This window comes from Dermacentor silvarum, chromosome 3, assembly GCF_013339745.2.
Source record: "Dermacentor silvarum isolate Dsil-2018 chromosome 3, BIME_Dsil_1.4, whole genome shotgun sequence".
In the NCBI taxonomy this organism is placed as follows: Eukaryota; Metazoa; Arthropoda; class Arachnida; order Ixodida; family Ixodidae; genus Dermacentor; species Dermacentor silvarum.
This window is the reverse complement of record NC_051156.1, coordinates 192,090,270-192,113,840: the sequence shown is the minus strand read 5'-3', so window position 1 is coordinate 192,113,840 and position 23,571 is coordinate 192,090,270. Positions and strand designations below refer to the sequence as shown.

At 42.6% G+C, this 23,571-nt stretch overlaps 1 protein-coding gene across 1 annotated transcript; it reads left to right on the top strand.

The window, feature by feature from the left end:
* The first annotated feature begins 333 nt into the window (after positions 1-333).
* On the top strand, positions 334-23,526 carry LOC119446356 (vacuolar protein sorting-associated protein 33B). Its single transcript, XM_037710768.2, has 19 exons — positions 334-586; positions 899-979; positions 1,597-1,661; positions 3,789-3,906; positions 4,246-4,386; positions 4,828-4,932; positions 6,803-6,899; positions 7,005-7,082; positions 7,344-7,417; positions 8,517-8,603; positions 9,598-9,688; positions 11,366-11,434; positions 12,066-12,130; positions 13,677-13,778; positions 17,672-17,866; positions 18,583-18,687; positions 19,599-19,689; positions 20,522-20,614; positions 21,352-23,526. Exons 1-19 carry the CDS (start codon positions 494-496, stop codon positions 21,429-21,431), a joined length of 1,830 nt encoding a protein of 609 aa, XP_037566696.1. The 5' UTR covers positions 334-493; the 3' UTR covers positions 21,432-23,526.
* The last annotated feature ends 45 nt before the right edge of the window (positions 23,527-23,571 follow it).

Genomic DNA, 23,571 nt, shown 5'->3' with positions numbered 1-23,571 from the left:
TGAAGTTTTCGCTGGGATAGTGATGTGTGTGCTACTTATTACCATAGTCCCTCAATACCGTTATTGCTATTAAGGGACTATGTTATTACTCAAACATCGTTTGTCTTGATTGAAAGGTAAACTTACTGCGCATCCACTGTTCAGCATTTGAAAACTCCCGCGCAACAACTGCCATATCATGTGCAATCGCAATGTTGTTTCTAAGCCATATTTCTAAGCGCTTTCGAAGCACGTAACTATCAAACATATAGTGTATTACACTTTATTCATAAGCTTATTTTGAAGTATTTAAACAAACGCGTAGGTACAAACGTTTGCAAATCCAATCCAGGCCAAGCGCAGACAGCATCGTTGCGTTCTGCTATCCGGGCAGTCGCTTTTCGATGTTATTGTTCCCATTCGCAGTGTTTTAACCCACTGTTATGTGCAACATGCGAGGCTTTGTTACTTCCTGATGTGTTAACGTGCATCGACATAGGTCGGAGTTTATAAAATGGCGCGTTACGGAGTTCCCGACCCATGCGCCTTGCTTCAGGAACTCCTGAAGGCTGCTACAGGGGAACTGTTGACGAGTACGCTCATGTCGGTAAGCACATTGGGCCATCCGTTGATCGCTTTATTGATTCTGCGAACACGATTGGACGATTTTAGCTCTGCTTACCGGTATCCATCTGAGAGCATTTGGCGTGCTATTTTTCTGATAGCTGGTGCCAGTAAAATAAGTATGGGAGTGGTACCTGGCGTAATATCTAACCTAATCTAACGTGTTTTCAGATGATGTCATTGGAATGACGAGCCCGGTGAAGCGTCACTGTGGTTATCCTCTTGTGAAAATCATTTTTTGGTCGTGTCTGTCAGCTTGTTGGCATGATGTCCCGATTTTAATTTTGTCTTGCAGATTGAAGGTGCGAAGGACTTGGTCATTGAACAGGACCTCATATTTCCACTGGATCACATTGCCAGTGCTGGAGTGTTAAAGGTGCAGTGCGATCGGTTTGCCTTTGAAAAGTTTCCCTCTTGGTTGCCCCCGCAACGCCTAGCGCTCTGCTTGTGGTACAACCGCTACTGCGAGCTCCCTGCATGCATTGGTTTCGTTTTCCTAGGCTGATTGCATGCTTAGCTGACATTAAATGCCTGAATAAAAAGAAATAAAGCGTCGTTAGTAATCATGAATGACACGACACACACTTTGTTGTGGATCAAATGATTGTTTTTAGAGCTTAATGTAGTCTGTAATGTCACTTTTATAAAAGTTTAGCGATCGACATACTGCATTGCTCATATCGGAGAAAAATGTCAGATGCAAATTGAGTCATCATGTCATGATGCAAGTGTGCTCAACTAACATCTTAAGACTTTAATTGATAGCAAGCTTTAGCTAGAGAGCTTGTTGCCTTTCGTTTACTCCTGGCTTTGACTAATATTTCACCAGTGTTTTAGTGTCGCTTAACTTTTACTGCTTACTCATAGTGTTTGCTTTAATTTTGCTGTGTGCTTTCTTGTGTGATGACGACAAATATTTTTTTTGCTTTGCGCCTCTAACTGCTTTCTCGTTTTGTTGCGGCCTTAACGAACTGACACTTCTTATCTGTGCAGAGAACTTGCAGTGTGGAAAAAATCTACAAGTTAGAAACAACTGCACCACCTACGGGCAACAAACAGTAAGGGGATATTTCGTTAAGAGCAACAGTCTCGGTTGTTTTGCTGCTTTTGTTTCAAAGGCTTCTGGGAAACTATAGTTGGTGACACCCTAAGAATGCATTAACATGGTATTTTACTGGTCTAGATGGTGTATATTGACTAGTTCTGCCAGTATAATGATACACAGGGATGACAGAAAAAAATGCGATAGACAGTGGTGTTCTTGTCTTCCTTCTGTCATCCCTGTGCAACATTATGCTGGTCGAGTCACTACAAATATGCAGAGGCAAATAAACCGCTTTCAAACTTTAAAGCCAATTAAGGTCACTAAATTCTGTGACGACACAGTGTAATCTAACTTTCTTTCAGTATCGACGTTTCTCGGGAACTGTGCTTTGAAACGTGGAGGTGGGAAATGGACGTGCAGTGGGGTTTTGTCAGCAGACTTGGGGTGGTATTCTGTAAGAGCCACCTAGTGGACTGTCCATTTCGGCATTTCTGCGACCGTTGATTCGCTGCAGCTTGACGTGCAGGAAGGTGCCAGCCAGTCTCCTTCCTGCACGTCAAGCTGCAGCGAATCAACGGTCGCCAAAATGGACAGTCCACTAGGTAGACTCTTACTGAATACCGCCCCTGGTGTTGCATTCTTGGGTTGTTGCTGAGTGTAAGAAAGAAACCTTCAGGAAATAACGGTCTGAGTACTGACTGTTCCACAATAAGATGGCATTGGCACGCACCTTGGCTGCATTCTTCCAGTGTTGTTTTAACATCAGTTGAAACCTTTTCCTGGTAAATCATGCGAAAAGGCCAAAATGGTCTAATGGGTCTAAAAATATAAAGTTCTTTACGGGAAGGTGAAGGGGGGGGGGGGGCTCTAGTTGCAGACAGCTGTAGCACTTACGCAAAATGTGCATTTTGGCCTCCCACTTTTTTTTTTTTCAATATGCAGTTTAATAGCAGCTAATTAAATCAAGGTAATCATCCTCTTATTGGATGACAAAACACTGCTTATATGCACATGGGTAAAATTATGTGACTGTCTGCATGGTGCCATGTACTTTTGCGGGTCAATGACAAGCAGCAGTGTTGTGTAAATGTTGCGTAAGTGCGCATGTGAAGCAGTAATTGGTGACCTAAATATGACAGAAGAATGAACTGCAAGAGGGTGCAGCGTTTCGCAAGATAGTTTATCTTAGAAAGCATGGGCAAAACATAGACATAAACTATAGAAAGGCAGACAACTATACTCGCGGACAGCATTCTGTGGCTATGAAGGGAATGCTATGGAGGCAGAGCGTGCACAAGTGATAGCGCTTCTGAAGAGAGTCCCGCGTTTTAATCCACACTAGTTAAGGCTGGGGAAAAGAAAACATAAACATCTTATCAGCAGCAGTTAAATAAGACAGAACACACCACTGAGTATAAAAGTTTACTTATTTTGCGGTTTTTCCCTTCCGCGTCTGGGCAAACGCGAAACCATTGCACGTGGAAGCTGCGTCAATTCAGCGTCTGTTCCGAGCAGCCAAAAGCACTGTCAAACACTGCCGGACTACTTGGCGCAGTAACACATGTGCAGCAGCCACGCGCCTGTAGCTTTCCCTTCATTACCACAGAAAGTTGTCCGCGAGTGTAGCTCTGTGCCACGGTACGACACTACCACTGTGTCACATCACAAAACAAGTGCTGCGTCATGACGTGACACAGAGCTATACGCGCGAACAACTTTGTGTGTCACAACATTAGCGCTTTGCCAAGACACGACGGTAACACTTTGTCATGAGATGATGGTAGCTCTGTGTCCCAATGTGACACTAGCACCGTGTCAAGACATGACATAGCACCTGTGCCATGTCTTCTCTGTACACATTCTTGCGCTGTTTCCCATGGTTTCTAAGACAAAGAGTTAAAAGGAAGATGGAAACTTGAAGTGGTCAACTGTGGGTGAACAAACAAAACCTGAGGCTGGAGCCATTTTCTCTAGGAGGCCAGGGTTGTTGCCAAGTCACTGCCCTGACAATGACAAATTCCCTTGTCGAAACATTTGGCCCCAACACCTGAGGCTTTCCTTGTTCATCCACTGTTGTTCAGTAATCAACAATGTGCTCCTTCAATGCAGCACTTTGCAAGGAATGTGTGATTCGTTTCAGATGTACCTATCTTGTGAGGTCAACGATTGCAAACATGAAAGTGATAGCCAACCACATCACATACCACAAGCAGAACAAGAAGGAATGCAAGTATTACATCATCTGTATCCCCAGAAAGGCAGGTAACTTGGATTCTCTTCATACAAATGAATGTCCAGAGTAGCTGACAAACGGAACGAAGGATTATTCATGAGGTGAAGTTCTGTTCATGATGGCTGTGGGGGAAGTTGGCATGGAAGGAGTGATCTTGTTGTCATGTGTATCAGTCTTAAAATTAATAAGATTGCGGACTTGTGATTTTGTGAGAACAGAATGAGCAAATAATACTTATCTCATATATGCAGCCATATTTTTCACTGTCAATGCTTTTACTGTGTCAAACGCTTTATAGCGTCCTCTTCATTAGAAATGCAAGTGCGGAAAAGTGATGCCTTTATTTTCTTGCTTGCAACTGCAGACCCATGTCTGCGAGCAGACATTAGAAAGCGAAGGGGTTTTCGGCTATGTGAAGCTGCTGGAGTATCCGCTGGGCCTCATTCCGTTGGACACTGATCTTTTCTCACTGGAACTTCCTGGTTTCTTCAGCACTTTTTTCATTGTGAGTAGAAGCTGTCCTTGTGCTGAACGTTACAAGTGAAGACATGTGATGAAACCTTCATTGTGTCATTTCACACTATGTTATGGTTATGTTATCTGCTGCATGAGAGCTATGTAACTCAGGAGTTGCAATTGTGATAGCCGCTAATTTGATGTCATGGCAGTCTAGGGATTTGAAACATCTGTTTACTCCTCATTGAGCTCACTATAGAGCCAAAGCAATTTCTGTATCACGAGGTTGTGCATTCCAGAGCTTAATTAACACAAAGCTTACATTTTGAAGGTCACAGTTGTTGCAAAGCTTTGGCAACAAGAGGTATGGGCTTTGGGACTAGAGGTGCAAAATTTGGGAGCAAAAGATATGGACTTGGGGAGTTGAAGAAGGGGACTTTGGTAGTCTTATAATACTTGTTTCCTTTTCTTTTTTTTTTTGTATGTCTAGGATGGTGACTGTGCATGGACAAGCTGTGTAGCACAATCCATACTTCAGCTGGAAAGCTTGTGTGGTCCTATCGACCACATTTACGCTCAGGGAAACTGTGCAGAGGTAATGTATTTGTGTATGCTTTTTGAGTACGTTTCACAAAATAATTTTTAGCCATAGCAATAAGTTACAGATCTTCCTGGGTGATATTTTATCCTCTTCTTTGTGCATACTTTACCTGGAAGAATGCGAGCATAGTTCATGCGTATGCTTTTGAGATATCAGAATGTGTTTGCAGGAAGGCTGGTTGCAGCAAACATTTAGGACTGCAGTATTTTAGTCCAAATTAAACTGAACATTGTAGTATATTGTGTATATCGCGCAGAAACCTTAGTTCCAGAAACAGATGTACTATGTGTGGAGAGTGTTTGTAGTGTTTGTGGCATATTGGTCACAAACCATGATTATGCTGCAAGTTGCAAAAACCAGCTGCACTATTTACTTTTCTGTTGTTACATTTTAGATGATTGTGTCACCCTCATACACATTACAGTAGGTTTAACTGTGCCTAAGATGCAACCGGATCCAGGTTATTATCTTAACTAAGGCCCACTAGGGACTATAGGCCAAGTTTGCCTGCAATCTCAATGCCCACTACTTGGTAGCAGAGTCAGACCCCTAAAGCTTGGAAAAAAGAAATCAAAAGGAGCACATCTGGGAAACATTTGGCTTCCAAAGCCAGATGTCAGCATGTCGCCATGTTATCCTAGCCAAACCATCTTCCGTAGCCGTAGCTTAGGCTGTTTGCACTTCTTACATCTGTTCTGCCTCCCCTCTACATCGTCATTAGCTGTGCAAACCTAACCAGTATGGCACGTCAGTGCAGAGGCAAATGATACAAATTGCTAGCGGATCTTTTTCAGTTCATTCGATGTGCTATCATGCAAAGTACAGCATTCAGAGAGAATGCAAGCTGTAGAATGCACTGTGTATATATATTCATTGACTCCAATATGGCCAGGTCAGCTAGTGGCTTTCCTACAAATACTTCTTTTTTTTATCCAACAGCTGAAAGCATAGATGCACTTGGAGGAAATGACTATGTGTACACATCTCATTATCCGTGTGTGTGTATGTGTGTGTCTGCTTCGTTCCATTAAAAAAAATGTGCTGCAAGCCATGCCAACTTGCCCAGTGGCAGGTTCCTCACAAGCACACACACACACGCGGAATGATGCGCACACACTTACAGAACACACGCTACTCACTGTACGTCTTACGGTCTGAAGTCTGCATTTGCGGTGGTTGGTGGAACGTTAGCAGTAATATTGGCTGGCCAAGAAGCACAGTTTCTATTGCGGTGAAATCGTTTAGGTACATAGCTTTGGTTATATAACTGCTGTCTAGTGTCCGGGATTTAATGCCTCTCTAAATACTTGTACTTGTGATTGACTAAAACAGGGGCTCACCACTTTACAGAATGCCGGCTTCACAAAGTGCTTTCTTCGCATTCGTGTTGTAGGCAATTAATTTCCAGCATTTTGACAGTGGTTGTCTGTGGTCATCGAGTGTGATCTATTCATGTTTGCTTGTGCAGTGCTGACATCATGCTTGTTAATTCAGTTAGTAAGCGAATGTGTACAAGTTAATGCAGCCGATAAAACTACTATCTTTACTCCGTATAGCTCTGTACTAATTGGCTATCGCAATTGATGCTTCGCCTTTCAGGCAAAACTGCGACTTTTTTTTCTCCTTTTTTCACACCTGAAACCAAGCCACGCTTTATCGGAAACTGCATGTGTTGCTGTCATATGACGCTACGGTGAACTTCCAATGCGAACCTGTGCCTTCAGGTTGCAAGCTGTCCACGTCCACTCTGATTTGAGAAGCCAGGTTCCGCTTTTAAAGGCCACCGTTCTACCTTATGCTGCCTTGCCTCTCTTTCATGGTCATGGCAATGTCCTTACCACAGCGACTTTTTTCCGCATTACAGGGCGTGCTAAAAGTTATGAAGCTGTTCCCCACTGACTTCTCCAAACCCAAGGAACCTTCGTTGCCACGAATCAGTCACTTGTTTCTGTTTGACAGAGGTGAGCACACAGCTTTGATCCACCATTGCAGCTTGCAGGCCAGTGTGTCTACAAAAGCATTCCAAGCTGTAATCGGTTTTCACTTCTTTCACGTTTACGTTTCAGACATAGACTATGCGAGCGTTCTTCTCACCCAACTCACTTATTCTGGTCTTCTGGATGAGTACTTTGGAATTAAGAGTGGTAAGTTTCTTCCATTGTATTTTTTTTTTAATCCAGACAGGCTCTTTTTTCTCTTTTGTCTGGCATTTCTGCCAATATCCTGATTGAATTTGCTATCACGCTTATTTCACCATTAGCACACAGTTGAATTGGAGAGGAATATTTACACAAGTGAACTTTATCGAAAGACATTTCTCAGTTGTGTAGCAATTTCTCTGCCCCATACTTCACAGATTGTTGAGGAAGTGTTACAGGTATATCTTTTGATTGGCTTCGTTACAGGTAAAGTGACTTTTGACAAGAAAGTGACGGGGAAGGACCAAGAAATGCGACTTACCGTCAACAGTACAGACCTGGTTAGTGTCCACGAGCCAGACTTAACCATTCTAACCACTGGAATGCTGTTGCATGCTCATTCTTATTGTTATACATATATCCACACACTTATAGTGTAACTATATTTACAACAGTGCCATAGCCAGAATTCCTTTTTTAGGTGGTGTCCTTACTCCACTACGTTTACAACTGGGTTCTCCTCTAAAAAACCATCCCCGAGGTGACAGTAAAAAGTTTAAGCCTGCTCTGTTATCCAAAACTCTACCTCCCTTTTGGGCTTTGCTCCTGATTTGTGGCATTTAAAGAAAGGGAAATATTGTCACCTACCTAACAGCTGTGCAAACCTACATTGGAAAATGGGTTTCTCAGAAATCGTCTCAGTTGAAGAGAAATTCAACATAGTCCAGGGATTGAATGCGGCACCCAGGCCTCTCCGGGACGATCACTTTACCATCTGTGCTAATCGGGGAGGCTAGCAGATCGCAGGGCAAGGGTCAATTAATCGGCAGCCGGAAATGCAGGGACACTAAATTTGACAAATCAGTTCTGCGGAAATTCGTTGGACTGATTGTGGCTTTGATGCCTCGTAGCCTCTGTAGCTTCATTGTGGGTTTTCAACAAACTATTATGACATATATTGGTGTGCTTATTAAGAACATTGCAGTGAGGGCAAGGGTGTAATGATAGTAATCATTGTGTTTTTACATCACAAAGCCATGGCTTGGCTACAAGCAGCGTCGTAGTGGGGACATTGCAGATTAAGTTTGATCACCTGGGGGTTCTTCTGTGTGCCCCTAAATCACAAGAATTAGTATTAGTATTTTTGCATTTTACCTCATCAGAATGGGCTGCTGTGGGTGGGAATGAATCCGCAAACCTTGTGCTTAACTGCAGAACACCATGGCGTCCTGACCACTGTGGCAGAGGTCAGAAGGGTTGGCACTTGTAAGATTACTGTAATAGATTGTGCCTTTGTCAGGAACAGTGCAAGTTAGTGGATATTGAGCTTTAGTGTACTGTTCACCCTTCTGCACCGCCACATTACAAGAACCGACATTACTGTAAAGCCTGTAAAATATGATGTCCTAATCAGAAATTGGAAATTTCACCACACCACAGGTCTACAAGGAGATCAGGGATGCACACTTTGGAAGTGTCTTTGTGCTACTTAAGGAAAAAGCTCAACAGCTACAATCAAAGTACAATGTAAGCCACGTTTTCCTGGATTTCTTTCTTCTAAGCTTAAAGGGCCTGTCATTTCTCTCTTGTGTGCTTGTTTGTGCTTGTTTTGTGGTTGTTTTTGCATACTGAAGAAAAATATAAAGTCCTTCAGGGTAGCTCAATTGGGTCAAGGCATAGCATGCCACAAAAACTCGTTTATAATACGAGTCTGAATATTAGCCAGGGGGCGATTTCAGATCCGCAAAAAAAAGGGGGGTGGGGGGGGGAGGAAGAATATCTGTGTGTAATAAAACTGTAGAACTCATCAACAATCTGGAAATAAATGACAAAGACAGCAGGTAGGGTGACAAGCTCATGACATGAAATTAGTAAACCGAAAAACTCTGTTCTCTTCCGTGAGTGATGGTGGTTTTGTTTTGTTTCCTGGTGTAACCCAGGAGCAGTCTCTTTTGGTCATGTAAGACCAGAACATACTTATACACTTTAAAAAATTTGTGCCTAAATATAATAATAGAAGGAGAAAGCTTGATGTGCAGATGTCGGGTAACAAAAAGAAAGAAAAATTGTATTATCGGCAGGATTTTATGGTAATTTAGCAGTATGCAGCGAGTGTATGGCAAATTGTAATACCGCCGGAATATAGTTGAAGTCATTTTTAGAAAACTGTACGAATTACATATGCATCCTGGCTTGCTCTTCATAGCTGGGGAAATCGTGGTTTTGGTTGTCATTCTATTTTCGTTATGGCACATTTTGCTCTGTGTATATTTGTCACCTGTCCCTATTTTGAAAAGGCAGCACTTGTGTTGTCTCTTTCTTCTTAGTGTGTCCTTTTCATGTCCTTGTTCATTGCACTGCTACATCGTGAATATACTAGGTCAGTCTGAGTCATTTAACTTTACGTAATTCGTTGTAGTCTCTGCGGGGCAAAGCATCATCAGAGGTTTCCTCAGTGGATTTCATTTCCTAATGTGCAGGTAGTCCTCATAAATTGTCTCTTCCTTTTTCTCTTTTGCAGGAGAGGCATGGAATGAGCATCGGAGACATGAAGAACTTTGTCGCCAATGAACTCAGGTCCTTGCAACAGCAGCACAGCTCATTGGCAGTGTGTGAGTCATGCCCTCGGGACCCATGATTCATGACCGCGACACAGGGAGACACAGAGATGTGGTGCATGCATGAAATACTATATGAGTAGCATTCGGTAAACTCATCATGATAATTCAAGCTCTGGCAGTATGTGCGTCTGTTGTGGTGATGATGATGATGATGATGCAGTGCAGGCTAATGCATTTGTGCCTGTGTTGTTGATGGATGTCTTTCAAATACCATAATTAAAATTACTTTTAGTGGCTCTAGGACCAATGGTTGTCACAAGGTAGTTAAAGGATGCAGTCATGACTGTGATCTTGATACCACTTCAGCCAGAAGCACTTTGCCTTAGAAGCAATCTTTGATGTTACTGACTGATCTGATTTTACAGAGAACTATTGTGTGCAGTGAGGTGAAGAACATTTAAAGAGACACTAAAGAGAAAAATTACTTTAGCTATGTTAGTAGATTACCATTCCACGATAGATAGAAAAAAAAATGACACATACAGATGAGAGAGAAATACACATACAGATAAAAAATACAGATACTTCGTACACCAGAAAAGATGCGAGAACAAAAGACAGGCGGTGGCACCGCCTTGAAATACCCGCACAAGCTCGCTGTAGCTATCATATATGGAATGGACTACGTTGTATTATAAAGGAGCCATAGATTGAACTTCGGAAGTTCAATAACTTTTATTGAACCACAGTTACCGAAATGCGAAAAAATACTTTGCAATCCATTACATCACACTGACGTACCTTCCCTGGGGTTCCGGCATGAAACTAAAAAAAATGAATTTTGTACCGTCATTTTCTCTTGTAATAATCAAACCTATATACTATTACTGCGAAATCTCAATGGAAGTAGAGTTCTTCAAGGAGACTTTATCAGTGTAAGCTGTTTCGAATGTTTCTCTTTAGTGTCCCTTTTAAGGGGCCCTAAAACACTTTTTATAACTAATCATAGAATGGTCCTCACTATTCAAGTATGTTGTCCCAGGAATCTCATGCTGCAAAACGTTTTTTAATCCTTCAAATAACTATAAGTGGAGTTGTCCCCTCGATACCCAGCTTTCTCTCTTTTTTTCGTCCCCACTAGCGCACTGGAAGCTACACACAACAGAGAAGCCAAGAGGGCAAAGCTCCTGCCAAAAGTTGAGCGTCGCAGTGGCGAAAGGGCTCGTCACAGGTAGACAGCGCTGCACAGCACGCCGCTGCCATCTCGGAGGTCAAGCGCAGCAGATGCAGCTACGCGCAGTGCAAAGAGGAAATTACTTTTCTGTCTCTTTTTTGAGATTGCAGACATATATTTTTCATTTATTTAACTCAAAACTAGCACTTATGTATTACTGAGAATGTTCTCGCTCGCGATCACGAAATCAATAGTGTTGGTCGACCAACTGTTTTCGGTCAGCTTTCGATGATGACATTGCGGATGCGAGAGCAAGCGTCTGTTCACTGCTTATGTCACGAGATTGTAAATACCTTGCTGCATGCGTGGCAATAATATTTGTCTCATATGTTCTCAAGATCCTCGTTGACAGATCAACAACACTGTTTTACTATGTTCGAAAAGTATTTCACGGCCCCTTTAAGAAACCAACATTTCATTCACATGAAGTTTGTTGCTGATTCTAGTTTCCTATATCACCTTGTTGGCTTCCTCTCCCCCCCTTTTTTTTTCAGACATTGGATCATGTGAAGTTATCAAAAACTCCCGCACCAATTTTGAAGGGCAGCTGAGAACAGAGCATAGTGAGTATGGATAATCGGTCTCTTCTTAATTAACATTGGCATAGTATGCCACAGCCATTTCATAGTGCAAGCTGTATTAATTGAATGAGTCTGCAGGAAAAGAAAGACCCACCTGTTTTAGTGGATACCAGCGTACACCAGCTGTAGATCTTCAGCTCATTTCATAATTTCTAGCTGAACTGGGTCAAATGACAGATGTCATTACATCAGAGTCCCCTCTAGTAATTACTGTAGGAAACTCAAAGATTGCATGTTTGTTTGGTAAAACTTGGGCACTCTTATTGTATAGGCACTCTTAAGCATGTCTTACTCTCATATGCAATGGAATCTCGTTGATATGATCTTCACAGGAACTGCAAAACGATGTGCATTATTCGAAAATCGTATTATCCAACGTATTATCCAACCAAATAGTATTATCGAGAAAAGAAGAGAAAAACGTATTATCCCGCAAAACGTATTATGCGGAATCGTATCAACGAGATTCCACTGTAGTGTGTTTTGTTTTACATCCTCTGTATGTTCCTGTCCGGTGAATAGTTCTCGAAATGTGAAGAATTCATGCACTTCGTTGCAAGTGTTTCCAGGACGTAATTCAGCAAAAGTTGCTGCATTTCGGTTTCTATTACAGGTTTGCTGGAAGGCTTAGAAGTGAGGGAAGGGATGAACTTCATCGAGGAGTGCATCAACCGGCAGGTGAGGCCAGCAGACATGTGCACGCCAGGGGCTCGGATACGTAATGGGGAGTTTTAGTCCGAGCATATTCTTATTATAGTTACCACATTACTGGAAGACTGGTATGAAGCCACGAACAGCATCGTTGGTAACCGAGTCTTATGACACTGTCTCCACCTAAGCTGTGCAGGTGTCCTATAGCATTGGAGTGCAGTGTTATCTTATCCACTATTGTAAACATTTTAGCAGTGACTCAAAACTCACGGCATCACTCAAAGTCAGCGTCTGTCCTTGTCGGTTGTTTTTATCCCATCTCTTTTTGGCATTGTGTTGCACTTTGCAATCCAAACAGCAACTAGCCTTAGACATGTGTGGCACATAAGCTGTTTGTGAGGAACATAAAAGTTTGTGTTCATAGCACAGCACTTGGGCTGGGTGCACGTGTCATCTTCCCTTCGCCAGAATTTCTTTTTTATCTTTGGGCTTGAGCACGTTGCTGAATGTGATCTTTTCTCGACGATCAGTGACATTGTAGCCAGAGTTTTCTGGTGCTCGTCAATTAATTATGGTCAGTATGTGTGGAAAACCAAGCTGCAAGTTGAGAAACATTATTACTCAAGCAACTGAAAGGATAATACTACCTTTAGCTCGAGGCCAACCTCATTATGCCTAATCAATCGCATGTAACACACAGAAATATGCTCTCATTAAACAACCGATAGACTGATTTCAATCGAAACCTTTGTTCGATTTGAAAGGAAGAGTTGAATTCTAGTGGCAGCTGACCAAAGACAGTTGTTTAAGCCCTCATTATCTTACAAATGCTGTAGAATATCGTCAAATTAAAAAAAAAAAAAAAGAAATATTGAGCACCCAGTTTACAACTTTGAGAAAGGATATTGGTTCATCTCGCAGAAGTGACAAGCAGCGCAGCACGACAGCAGTTGCCAGTCTGTGCTTGTGCTCTGTCCTTGTTTGTCCTGTTCGTGTTGTTCTGCACTGTCTGACCCTTTCATAACACGTTGTAGCGCTGTGCCAAGAAGAGACAGAGTTCAGTTAACTTCATCCATTGGAGAATACCGAGCAGACCAAATTTAATGTATTAGTTTAACGATTTGCACAAGACTTTTGCATTGTTTGCATGAGTTTTGCGAGAGCCCCATTAAAAAAGTTATATGCACATCACAGAGGGGTGAACTCTATATACCAATTTCGCCTGGTTTAGAAGTCCTATGGGATGCAGTTTACATAATTGTGGTGCCTATGTTAAGGACAGCTACTATTGAGTTCTAAACATGATGTCCTCTCTTTTTTTTTTCTTTTTCCCTGAACATTTTCAATTTTCAGTCAATTTTGATAAAAGAAAAAAGAAAATGTTGAACGCCTAAATTAAAAATCTGCTTCTAACAGTCACTAGCATTTTTATTTTAAATGCAGCAAGTTTTATTCAAGTCCATGCGGGAGCTGTTGAATGAGAGCATTTCTGTGTTTCTCGATTGCTTAACGATGGGGAGATGGGGAGGGGTTGTGTAAAGCTCCCAATTAAACATTTGCTCATTCACTGCAGCAATCTGCAATAGGCACCTTGCGCCTGCTTTGCCTGCTGTCACTCACTCAAGACGGCATTCCATCCCAGGAGTACAAGACCCTCACGCAGCAGTTTCTGCAGGTGGGTCATGTCCACGCTACTATTTCCCTCTGCATTGCATTTGAAACATATACATTTCACAGAAGATGGGACAAGGAAGTTAAAGAGACACAACGCACTCGGCATGCGCTGCAGGTTGGAGGCATGTGCTACCCGGTCTAGCTCCTACTTAGGTGCTGGCAGCACCATCTAGCTTCCTTGCACGCACATGCACACCGAGGTGCAGCTGCGAACACAACACACACGGTGATGACAAAACACATCGAATGCTTTACTGGGTCTTCCAAACAGGACATGTTGGCTTCCAAGAGGCTTGACGAGCAGGCAGGAGGCAAGCAAACAGGAATCTTGGGAACCACGACCTCCAACACCCAGCGTCAGTCACTCGACTTTCTGTCGGAGTTGCATGGAAAATCTTTGATTCCAGCCGCCTCCACTCCAATCAGTCTCCCGCCGTTTCTTCGCGCGCAGGCGGTCCCATTCGGGACCTCCTCTCTCCAGACTCCAGTCCGTGTCACTTGTAAGGGTGATGAGGGGGTCAAGCAAGAGTATATCAGCGCATCTTACGGCTGGCGAAGCAACCAAATTCCACAGTTGCCCACAAGGTGATCAGTGCCGTCAGCGAACCACCACTGTAAATATCACAGGAAGTGTCAATATTTCTCAAAACGTTGCTTGGGCAACGGCTGATTAGTGTTTTCTTGCAGCTGCATTGGTTTTGTTTTCTCGTGTTACATTCTCTGTTGCAGGCACATTGTCGCTCATAATCATCATCACACACACGTTTTCTGGACATACACAACTTTTGTAAACCTTATGGTAACTGTCATTTCGAAGTCAACTCTTGTTGGTTGTGTTGCCTGCTTTAAGTTTCTGTTCTATTTATTGAGTGCTAAGTGTATCTGTCCTTTCATGTGCACATGCACCGCAATGTCGAAAGAACTTGTTCTTGTACTGGTTGGTGTTTATTAAAGGGCATATTTGCTGCTAGAAGGATGAATACACGATAAAGAACATAAGGAGATGAAGAGGATGGCTGCAGGCATGATTTTGTTGTGTTCCACTCATTTGGAGGCACATTATATGACAGCTGTTCTCATTAAGCTACAAGCTTAACTGTAGCTGCATGCAGGTGGAATGGCCTTTGAGGTATTGTTGTCTAGTGGCTCCGTTCTAGCTTTTTCTTCCTTTTCCATGCTTAAATGGCTAACACTTTAGGCATGACACAAGGACAATGACAACAACAACAGAGCATGCAGCTGACTGATACGAAGGTTGCTCAATAAAGACTGAGACCGAGGCTGTGAAATCTTTACTTCTGAAAATTATTCATCGCCACTTTTATCCCTTTCTGTATGATCCCCAGTAAGTGAAATGCACGCGTCTCACCGTTTCTACCACGCTTAGATAATGTGAGTCAAGCCATATTTTCACACCTACTTCAATATCACCTCCAATGCCTTAGTTATATCTTGTTTTATTTCGAAGAAATGTCTCTTTTTTACCGTGAGGTACATAAAGAAGTCCAAGAGTGCCTTATCTGGACTGTAAAACGGTTAAGTGGATTGTAGCGATGCTTTGAGGAACGGTAAAAAAGTGACATTACTTTGACGTGGAACATGACGTGGAGTCAGGCGTAGAAACGCATTGGAGGTGATTTTTAAGCAGGTGTCAAAAGATGGCTTGACTCATTCCATGTAGACGTGGTAGGAATGCTGGGACGCTTGCATTTCACTTATTGGGGAGCATGTATAAAGGGATAAAGGTACCGAATAATAATTTTCAGAAATTAAGATTTCAGAGCACCAGTCTCATTCTTTATTGAACAACTCTCGTATGTTCCTTGAGTAAACCACCTGGCAGCCAGAATTCATTACTGCTGCACAGACTTGTAGTACATGTTACAGAAATAAAGGAACCGGTTACAATTACCTCATTCAAAAATGTAGTTGATTGCAGTTACCAATTACTGCTCCATGAAAGTAGTTGAAGAATTACTCAAAGTTAATCGATTATTTCTTTGTTACTTTCCTTCTATCTTTTATTAATATTGCACAGACGCAGTAAACAAACCGACCTGGCCTGGCCGTTTCAATGCGTCCTATGCAGCCCTTCACTCATTGCTTATCTTCATTAACATTTGGTTTTAAAAAATCGTGTTTGTCATCTTCCCTCATTTTTGTTGTGAAGGCATCAGCAGCGTCATGAAAACTTGCTTAATATGCACACTGAAGGGTAGGGCAGTGTTATACGCACATCTTGCACACAAAATTGTCGTTACTCAGTATCTGGGTTCTCTGTGAAGCACAGCGCTTAATTGTTGCTGGGACTTGGAAAAGATGCTCCCGGTTGGGCCAATAAGAAGCTGAAAAAATTGTCCGTATGTGATTTCCTGACCTTAATGTCCTATGTGGTTGTCGCTTTCGAGACATACTAGCACCAGTTGAAGTCGGCCAAAATCTTGTGGAGCGTTAAAGGGCCTCTCTCCTGGCCTTCATAGCAAATCTTGGTTATAGTAGGCTGGAAGTTGTTAGGTGCCCTCTAAGGAGTGTTCCTCCGCAAGAAGCTTTAAAATTATTTGATTAATAGCAGAGATAGAAATATTTGAAGTGTCCTGAACCCATGATTTCAGGAGGCGAGCATCACCGCCAACATAGGCACTCTCTCCACTTGCCCTGTCTAGCCTCCACAACTGAAATTCCTTCCCTGCGTTCTCCCATACCGGAGCCGGAGGATTGCGTGACGAGTAATCACAAGCCCGGCCTTCCTTTTCCTTTCTTTATTTTTAAATTATTATTATGATTATTGTTATTATTATTATTCTTGTGTTTTTGCTGAGTGGCACACTTCTGCTGACGGTCTCGAATGCAAGCTGTTGCGTTTGTCTCGTTTAGCGCAGCGGACAATTTTTGCGTGTTCTGCAGGCTAACACCTGATTAGTGGTATTGGTGCCACAATCACGAGCACTGAGGCAGGCGTGAGAGGATGAAAGAGCATGATCGCGGCGCTGGAACACAGTCGAAAATGACATAGTTTCGTTCTCTGCATGCACGACTGCATGACGTGGGAACAAACAGATGAAACAGAAGTACATCTCTCTTGCTATGGTACGAAGTGAAACAAAAACACACAGACGTTCAGTTTGTATGTTTTATTATTTCTCTAAACTTTAATTTGGCCATTGAAGCAACAGATTAAACAAATACCTGGGTTGCCTTGAATAATTCTCGAAGTCACGTGTCACTGTGAGTGATGTCACAGCACTACCATGTACGGAGGCGCACTTGCACGATTGACATTGACTCTCTGGCTGGGAGCACAGTGCCCGTGAGGAGAAGGGAAACAGCATTTGGTTTGAAATCGAAGCTCTTTTCATGGCGTGTAGGGATCTAATACTTAGCAAACACGATCGTTAGCATGCATTGTGTGCACTGCGCTTGACAGCTCAAAATGGCCAGCCCTACTGAGGGGCGCTTTAAGATGAGGAAACGAATACTGAGCTCTCTAGTTTGCCAGTCTGAACATGCATATCCAAGAGGCTGCAGCATGACACTACCATGCGCATTCTACTTTAGTTCTCTCCAAATTCAGGTGTGCAAAGCTGCGCGCTGTCTATTCCAGCTTGTCTTGTCAATTATTGGTTACACGTAAGTAGTTAGTGAAAATGTAACTGAATTATCTTGAGCATTACTGAGTAAACAAGGTAATCGTTCAAATACAAGGTTACTAAAAATGTTATTGATTACAAGTAATTAATTACATCTAAATCTTTACATACATGTCTGCCACTGCTGCATATATTGAAATGTTAGATGGAATGGTCTTTGGTCATTTGCTTTTATGAACTCTTTGGTGCTCCTGCTTTTGCAAAAGCATTTGCTATTTGTGAATAGCTACGTACGTTCCGATTCCAGAGCCACGGCCATCACCATATGTGGACATTCCATCTTCTCAAGAAGCTTGGCCTGTGCCAGGACCAGGGAGCAAGCCGAATAGGCGGGGCTGCGGCTTCGGCTATGGCTCCAACCCTTGCCAGCAAGGTGGCTGCGGCCATGGCCTCCCTTCCTAGGGCAACACGCTTCAGTGCTGTCACCAAGAGGCTGAGTCTAGTAAGGCTGCAAGAGCTTTCAACCACAACGCAGCTTATGTTATGAATATGGTCAGCTTGATGTTAGAGTCGGTCATCTTTAGACAATACGTGAATATGGATTTTAAGCTTTGAGTTTAACCTTTGAGCGGGCGGGCAAGGAGGGGGATATATACACACGCATGAATGCACGCACCTACATTAATGAGGATTATGAATGCATTTGCGGAGAAATCCTGTAAGCACAATAGGAGTGTGTGCCAGCATCTTTTTCACACTTGCTGCACACATGTGTACATAGTAACGTGTCATTCATTTATAAAAAATGCTGTCATCTTCAATTACAGGTACATTGTGCTGCGTCCAAGACATTCCGCATCCTTGTTTTGATCTTTGCATTTTTTCGAAATATAAAAGAAAGTTAATGTTGCCATCAAAGCCTCTGTGCCAACGAGTAAACCGAACACAGGCACTCATTTGCAACAAGAGTTCTCAGTACCTTGGTCAAACACAGCGTTACAGGGTGTCGTGACCAGCACTATTCTTATTGGTTATTCCTCTGGTATCATGGTAACATGGTAATGTGCACACATCAGGCTAGAATTCTCTATTAGGTGCTTAGCTGCTGTGGACTGCTTCCTTAACAAGGCCTTCCTGCCAGCTGCCATCAGATGCACACAAGTGTTTGCCTTATGCCACGCAGTGCGACACATTCTGCTCACCATTCCTGCTTTTCAGATTCCACCCAATGCTGGCGATAGCTATGACCTGAAGAATCCTCGAGACATGGGTTATGTGTTCAGTGGCGCCTACATCCCAGTGGCATGTAGACTGGTGGAGCAGGTGCAGTGGCTTTCCTTATGTAAATCACGTTCAGGCCGCTTACTGAAGTGGACTGTGGTGTTTATGTTTGGGCCTTAGCGCTTCACTGACTAAATTCAAAGAAATGATCCTGAAAATGTACCAGTGTGCGTAAAGTGTGCAACAAGTGCGTATCTTACGAAGTGAATGAGAACATGTCAATTTTTTGACATGGAAGCTATCAAACACTTACCAGCAAAACGAGGCAAAGGTTTAGCTTTGCTTCACAGTTGTCACAGACACTTATGCTATGCTAGTAATAACTAGTTTTAATAACTATATATTACTAATAACTAACAAAAGCATTAAGTGTTCAGTACAGATGAGCACCTAACAACTGAAATGCCATGCTAGCAGGTTCGAAAGCTTTATGTTAACGAGTTGCATTAAACAAGACTGTTTCACAGAATTGACAATATATTCATGCTCATTGCTAAAGTGTAGATTCATTATCATCAAGGGAATCCCAATATTTGAAACTAAAATCAAATTGCTACGCACTGCTGGCATTCTGTGAAAGGTGTTCACTTCACCATTCTTAGAGCATAATGAAATATCAGAATACTTTTTTTTTTTCCCCCACTCTTGCAATTTTGTCTGTCTGCATGAATGACAGTCGGAAGAATAATGTGGCATTTTGAAGCTGGTAGTTGTCATTTTTACTTATGCCTGAACTTGGCATTATCCCTGTAATTTAGCTCTTCAGCTTATGCAACAAGGCTTCAGAGCAACATATATAGAATGATGATGACAAAAAAGCACTTTCCGTTGTTGTCTCCCACATGTGTTTGTCTACATCATGCGAAAGTTTTCGGGGCATACGCTATGCACTAACCACTTGTGCTATTTAGTGAAGACAAGGTAACGTAATGCGAGTGCTTGATGTATTACAGATTCTGTTGAAAGATGGAATTCACGGCTATGAAGATGCCCTGAAGCTTCTACCTGGCTCGACCACAACGTACACCAATCCACATTCTAAAGGTGTTAATGCAAACATGCACTTTCTTATGTACAGTCAACCTCCAATATTTCGGACTCCCTAGGAACTGCGAAAGCATCAGAAAAATCGGGCAGTCCAAAAAAACGATTGCATGCCTTTTACTGTCCCCTAGAGCTCAAATCGCCACAGGCACGTCCGAAATAGCTCTAAAGGTCTAACACTGCTGTATTGAGGCGAAGCTGGCTTTAGAGAACCGGCAACATGACACGCGCCGTGCTTTCCGAACTTCGAAGCCATTGGCGAGGATTACAAAGGCAGAGTCGGCCCCATTGCTAACAGCGGCGCATTGTTTTAATGGAAAGCACGGCACTGAACAGCAAGAAGCTTGATAGCGAATGTCGAAGTAGCTAGGCCTAGCGTTGCCACGGTGGTGGCTATGGCTGCCAGTGGATCTGCGTGCGAGAGCGCCGGTTGGAGGTGGCGAGATAATCAAAATGGCAGCGGTGGTGGCTTCAATTAATGCTGTTTTGGACCTGCAGTCATGGCCAGAAGTCCGGAAAATCGGACGGTGAATGTTTTTTGCGTCTGAAATTTCAGACGTTCGTATCGATCGTATACACTCTATGGGATACGTGGGGGTGCGCGCGTAGGTGTCCGAATTATCGAGCATGTCCGAAAAATCGGTCGTCTGGAAAGTCGGTCGTTCACTGTAGTACTAATATGATTGTCAATGCATTTTGAAGTATTCTGTAAAATAGTATAGATGAACTGCAGTGCATCTGAATATTTTCACTGACCACACCTGCTTGTTCATTTAATTACTGAGTCCCACTCTTTCTGCACATTTATTTACCATACGTTGTTCCCTCTTAGATCCTTCGCAGGCTAAGATTGTCATGGTGTATTTCCTGGGAGGCGTGACGTTTGCAGAAATTGCTGCACTCCGGCTTTTAGCAAAACTGAAAGGTAAGGGACCAGTGCTCACAGGCTGATCTGAGTATTTTTTTTATAGAAGCAGTCATAATAGTCACTAGAGGTGCGATTCTGCAAATGCGTGAATACTGATAATGGTGCAGAGATATCTATTAGAGAAGTATGCACAGCCCTAGGTATACAAAAGTGTAAGATGCGTACTGAGTTTTCACTGCATACATATTCGTTCGGTTTGAAGACTTATCGCAGGAGAATGCCAAGAACACAAGGATCCTCCGTATTGCAGATTTCCTCAGAAATAGTTTGCTTGTCTGATCTTGCTGCACCTTGAGTTGTCTATTATTCAGGCCTCGTACTGTCATCTGCTAGCCTCTTGGTTAGCTTATATGGTTGAATGAATGCCCTGGAAACACATTTAGTCCCAGGTTCGATCTCTGGATCAAGATTAAATTTTCTTTGACTGTGAAGCTTTCATCCCAAAGAAGCCACATTGGATTCCTTTGTAGCTTTGTGCTGGTATTGAATGAATGAACTTTTTCATTGCATTACAGAGAGCATCGCATTCCGATGTTCTGAGGTTCTTTATACAGCACCCAGTTTCCAGCTTGCGTGCACAGCAGTATTTAGAGCTACTTAAGATGACCAAGTCTTTGCTTTGATAAAAATTTGAAGAGAATCATTCACACCTAGATTTAGAAAACTCTTTGATCAATTGTGCTTGTCATGCCAGGATCAAATTTGTGAATGTTTGTGTTTAACGTTATTTTCAGGTTACCACATACTCGTTGCAACGACTGCCACCATCAACGGCAACAGCCTACTCGAAAATGTCATCATGAAGGGGCGATAACGATGGATGCAAGAAAGGAGGAGCCGTCATCATTCCGGTGCAAATACAGCTGTACACACCAGTACCACTGCGCTTTTCCCTAGCTTTTTGAACTGAGGTGGCTGGCCATCTCGCCAGATGTCAGGCTCCCAGTGTGAGGTTAAATCAGCTCTGCAGCACCTCTTGTGGGTTTAGCCATTTTTTTGCTATCTTACGCTGTTCCTCTTCCCTTGTCATCGTGATCGTGCTCGTTCACACCTGCTGCATCACGTGCAACACCATCAGTACATTCCCCATCGCGAGAAATTTGAATTATTGGTTTCATAACGATCGAAGCTTGCGAATTGGTTTAACATGATTGCAGGAAAGATGTACCAGACAACATAGACACAAGGTAGAATAACGTAGGCATAGCTTTATTATACCCTAAAAAATAGCACGAAAGGAAATACTGCCTCGATAAGTAGGTTCTCCAGTCCTTCAATATACCACTTGTAAGTAGCGCATTGTGTGTCCTGTACTCTTTGTTGTCTTAGCGTTGTTTGTTGCTCGCCTTCTGCAATCAATTTTATTTCCTGTTTGGCCAAGCACCTCATGGAATGTGCTCCACTTCTCCGTTCTGACAAAATCGTCTGCAGTGGCCTTCGCGTGTGATGATGACGACTTATTGTGTGTTGTGAAGCAGTGCGCAGAATATATGAGGCATTGCGAAGGACTGAGAATTGGGAAAAGAGCAAATGGGGGTGTTGCAGAACCTGTTTGACAAGAATTTGAACACTTGCCGGTGTATACTCAATCACGATGAAAACAGTTTGCATTGTGGAGCAAAACATAGACAGCATACTGCTATTGTGCACAAGTGAAATGGGAACAAGTTGTGGCTGACTGGAGTGCAATCTTTCGTTGCCATTTCGACACTTTGTATGATGTCGTTGGGATTTTGACTCACATGCTCATTCCGGGGCCTATGCCATGTTTGGCAACAAGATGTTTAGCGATGTGATGTTGCACTCACGAGTTGTTACTTGTGAGAGGTGTTCTACGTTATATTTTCACGTTCGAATTTGCGACGATGGTACTTGATTTTTCTTTTTTGCACAATATAACTCTCAGTTGCTCTACTTAGTGTATCTAGCATGTTTGATCAAATCGTGTGGAGTTGGCAAAACATTGTCATAAATGAACACAACTAGCCAAATTGATGTTTGCATCCCAAGCAGTTGTGCCCACAGTGCAAGACACAGCTGCTTATGTGCCACTGTTCTTTTTTTGTAAACTCACTTGGCTTGGCGGTGTGTTGGAGATCATTTTTGCACCACAGCTAATTGGGAGGCTAGATGTGTCAAAGATACAAAACGATCGGCCAGGGCGCCAATCATGCCCTTGAAATAGACATGGTTTGTTGTCATGTAAAAAACAACCATGCAAACAAGAAAGCTTGCCTCAGCCCATTTCGAAGTTGTCCAAATGTATATTCGAGTCTATATTATAAACACCGTGATATGATGTCTTGAACCTGAATGAGTGCATGCTATTAGATTCAGTATTGCCATTTAGTCATAGGAAGCAAGAGACGAACACTTAAGGTTCGTGTACCATTAATGAATTTGTAAACCTTTTGGGACCCATATACCAACACCTTTAAAGGACAATTCTAGTAGCACATGATGTGCAAATTGCCAGACGATGCTGTGATCACATTTCATTTCCGACTGACTGTGCCTATATTTTCTCGTGTTTGCACAACATTTGTCTTTTGTCAGTTTATAGAGTCTCTCATGGAATGCCGGGGCACCAGTGCAAGCCCGATTCTCTTGCCTTTTTCTATGCACAGATGCTTCACATTCAAACATATTCAGTCAAACATTTTCTATCAACCACTAGCAAATTTTTCTGGCCAAGGTTGTTGAAAGTTCTCTGTAGACTTAAACAACAGTTGAGTGACGATGTAGAATGTCCACTGGGCCGTTTCCTTGAGGGCTTGTGTGGTCGCACCTCACGGAAACCTTAACGCCTGCGGATGGCGTGTCTGGAAATCACAAGATTTTTTTTTCAATCCAAGAGTTTTTTTTTGCAATGTTTCCTAGAAGTAAGAAATAAATGAAACAAAGCACGACTTTGGGCATTTTTTTTTTTTGGTTGATTCACACATTCTGTATGA